The sequence below is a fragment of the Mytilus edulis genome, chromosome 11 (genome assembly GCF_963676685.1).
Source record: "Mytilus edulis chromosome 11, xbMytEdul2.2, whole genome shotgun sequence".
Lineage (NCBI taxonomy): Eukaryota > Metazoa > Mollusca > Bivalvia > Mytilida > Mytilidae > Mytilus > Mytilus edulis.
Window position 1 is genome coordinate 44,534,027 of NC_092354.1, and position 4,193 is coordinate 44,538,219.

The 4,193-nt window shown below is 33.5% G+C and overlaps 1 protein-coding gene across 1 annotated transcript; it reads left to right on the forward strand.

Moving 5' to 3' along the window:
- The first annotated feature begins 370 nt into the window (after positions 1-370).
- LOC139495650 (interferon alpha-inducible protein 27-like protein 1) lies at positions 371-3,007 on the forward strand. The gene is made up of 2 exons (XM_071283945.1): positions 371-660; positions 1,647-3,007. Exons 1-2 carry the CDS (start codon positions 594-596, stop codon positions 1,913-1,915), a joined length of 336 nt encoding a protein of 111 aa, XP_071140046.1. The 5' UTR covers positions 371-593; the 3' UTR covers positions 1,916-3,007.
- The last annotated feature ends 1,186 nt before the right edge of the window (positions 3,008-4,193 follow it).

A 4,193-nucleotide genomic window follows, 5' to 3' on the forward strand; every position in this document is an offset into this window, starting at 1 on the left:
CTATGATTGTGACTGTCCCTCTGTATCTTTCGTCCCTCTTTTAAGTCTGTTAAGTACTGATTAGTACGTAATTTCTTGAGAAGATTGTATGGATTTTTTCGAAATCTATTTTGTCCTTCTAGTTTCCAGAAAATGCCATATATGTTTCGTATCAAACTAAAAGAAAAGTACAAAAGTTGAAATGATTTACAAATTCTGGTATGCAAGACACAGCGATGCAAATTTCATTTAAAACATTATTCGTGTTACAATTTATCTTAAAAAAGAAAACACTTTTTCCCTGTATAAATCTGAAACACTCGAATGTATATGTTTAATCTTAAATTACAGGCACATGTATTGTTATTAAGATTTATTGATTTGATTGAAACATGTTTTTGTTTGAGGGCGAGTGTGCATAAAAAATGGGATATAAGTGTAAATGAATAAGTTCTGTCGGAATCATATCTGAATTTTCATTAAAACGAAAAAAAAATATCTGTTATATATAAATGTTCTACACTAGGGCATTACTACCCTTCTTTATCTTAACTGGTGTACAAAAGAACTATCCGTTGCTGTACTTAGGTATTGAGGTTAACTGATTTGTAGAGATGGATTCACAAAAGTCAGTTATCTGGATGTGTTCCTTGCTGTTAATATCCTCACCAGTTGTTGGAGGTATGTATTGTCCTCGGTATTACTTATGTTTAACATGAACACTCACGAGTAATATGTACACACGATACTGGTATATTAAATGGAAGACATTTTTTAGATTTAGACTCATTGATGGAGAGTTGTCTCATTGGCATTCATACCGGACTACATCTTTTTATTTATCTATACACATTCTGAGTTTCCAAAAATGAATTTCTGTAATGGCCTTTATAAAGAACGTTAACCAATAACATTTAAGAAAATACAAACTGTAAGTATATATAGGACGATGTGGTGTGATTGCCAATGAGACAACTCACCATCCAAATAACAATTTATAAAAGTAAATCATTATAGGTCTATGTGCGGCCTTCAACACGGAACAACAAGCTATAAAGAGCCCCACAATTACTAGTGTAAAACCGTTCAAACGAGAAAACCGACGGTCTAATAAGCGCTATATGAATAGAAATATAACCTTCTAAGAATAACCAAAACAATATAAGGTCGGGTTAGAAGTCTTTTTTTTTAATTTAACTTATAATTCGGTGAACAGATTTATGATGACACTATTAAATTCCTGAAGCGTCTTTTTCTTTTTTAAATCAGGAACACTAAACACGAACATTTGAAGGCCGGGTGTAACACCTATGACTGCTTCCCAATTTGTAATACAACGCACCATGACAGGTGATAAGGGTTGCAACGGCACAATCAGTCAAAATACGTGTAAATTGCATTAAGAACGATTTCATGTTGTATTCTTTATGTTGGTTACAAGTACATTTTATCAGTGTTTTCAGACTTCACTTAACTTTTGCCAACATCTCTAACGTTTACTGTGTTTTATGTTATAAAGGAAAGTCTACAATAGGAATACAAAGTTAAAAGGACATCACATGTGTGACAAAAACACATGTATTAGTTTCCTTTTACGATGACTTTTTCCATATGAAATAGAACTAAAAATAAAAGTTCGTTATTAGCTGAATGTTTTTATTGTACAGGAGGACCAATAAGCTGGGCATCTTGTATGGCTGTAGTTGGTGTTGGGGGTTTAGTACTAGGAGCTGCAATCCTACCACTGCTGGGATTCACTTCAACTGGAATTGCAGCCGGGTCATGGGCAGCCTGGATGATGTCTTTATACGGAGGTTCTGTCCCAGCAGGAAGTTTGTTCGCAATCTTGCAATCGACTGGAGCTGCTGGTGTTTCATGGGGTTCTTTTGGTGGAATATCTGGATTTTGTGCAGCTTTGACCGCTCCATTCCCGTAAATCCTACTGCAAGTGAATACACACATATTTATATAATGACTTTGCGAGAATTCGAAAAGTACAGATGTTTTTTAGAAAACACATTTTTGCCGTTTACATTTCAAACATGAAACATTACCAAGCTTATTATTTAGTTGCCAATATATATGGATCGGCTTCTGATGAAAAATAACTATAATATAAATGGAGCATCCCTTTGTATCAAAGTCACATATTTCGGCATCAAAAACATAATACGTAATGTTTATGGATATTGAATTGTAGACAGTAGTTCTTTAACGGAATAACAATATGACTCGAGATTATGCTATTATACCATGTCGATCAAGGAATGACTGTAATATTTTTTTTAGTCTGTAAAGAGATAACATAAACTATATGTGTCAAAGCGACACGAATGGCCCCGTCCCAAAAAGTTGAAAAATCTGCAATTTGAATAACAAATGTGGACACAAACATGATGGTAGTCTCACATATAAAACAATCAGCTCAAAAATCTGGAAGGCATTTAGAAAAAAAGTCTGTATAACTGTGCTTTTCAACAATTTATTAAAGTCCAAAGCCCGTAATTTCAGCAAAAAATTAGCGGAGCGGAACGAAACTTAAAGTTGATCTGTAACTCATCATGTTTAACTTACATACCAAAAATCAGCCGAATATCTGAAGGGGTTGAGAAAAAAAAACTCCGTATAATGTTTTGTTGCGGAATGACGGATGGACGGAATTTCGGAATTTTGGACAAGGGTAAAACTATATGGCACCTTCAACTTCGTTGCAGGGCCATAAAAAGGTGATGCACACTAAATACCCGCGTGTTATTTAGAGTATACACAACATTTTGAGATTATTTCGAATAAACAGAACAGTCATTCCTCATAATTGAATTATAAATTCCATTTTCAAGGAGTCAATTATGAAAAAACGTTGATGACGTCACGGTCACATAAAAAGTTGTCTATGAGCTGATAGACAAAAAATGTCAGCCAATCAGAAGACGTGCTACATTCAAAATTAAATTATGCTGTGATAACTTTTTTTGTTTTATTATAACAATCACAGTCACTTTGATTGAAGTTATTTTTTAATCACAAATATAGATTTTTATCATTTGGCCATTGCGAGTTATTTCTTGTATTGCATCATCTGTAAGTCGTAAAATTTTACGAAGATTGTTAACGCTGAAACTAGTTTGTCATGTAGATGGAAACTTAACTACAGCCATTTTTTAATTCTATTCTTAAACAAATTGACTGATGAATCACCCAACATGACCGACCCCGACAACATAAGTAACAGCTAATGTTTACCCAACAAATATAGGCAGCGAAAGTGTGACAGGATTAAAAATGATCAAATTGTCGAGAGATCGCTCCTGCGTAGTATGATCAGTTATAACTTTTAATTTTTGGTAATTTTTGGAAACTATAACAGAAACACAAGCACGTTTATCGGCTGAAATGACAAATTTAACCTAGTAAATTAAAACCCACCAAGAGCATCGGATATAAACAAGTCTGACTATTTACTAATAATTAAATGTGTAAGTCCGTTTAGCCCAAGTCACACTGTCACGTTTAAAGTGCTACGTTTTATTACGTTTTGAAAGCGTAGCGAAACAGGAGTATACGTAACTAAGCGTATCGAAACATAGTAGAAACGTAAAACCAGAGGCTCTAAATAGCCTGTGTCGCTCACCTTGGTCTATGTGAATAGTAAACAAAGGAAGCAGATGGATTCATGACAAAATTGTGTATTGGTGATGGTGATGTGTTTGTACATCTTACTTTACTGAACATTCTTGCTGCTTACAATTATCTCTATCTATAATGAACTTGGCCCAGTAGTTTAAGTGGAAAATGTTAGTTAAAATTTACAAATTTTATGAAAATTGTTAAAAATTGACTATAAAGGACAATAACTCCTTAGGGGTCAATTGACTATTTCCGTCATGTTGACTTATTTGTAAATCTTACTTTGCTTAATATTATTGATGTTACACATCACTCCGGTAAACAACATTAATATCAAGTGAAATATCACATTAAATTATTCCACTTTCTCAATATTTCTAGTCTTTTCTAACAAACTCTTTAAAGAGCATTTTCTATAGTATAGTATGTACGATGTAATAATCAAAGAAAAGTCCACAACACTCAAAAGTAACAAAAGAAACTTTTTACCCTTTAAAGAATTTATTATTCTCCTTTCAAAAACAGATCTCCAAAATGACCAGAGCCCCCACTACCACATACAATATTAAATAGCGATAGCACTTTAC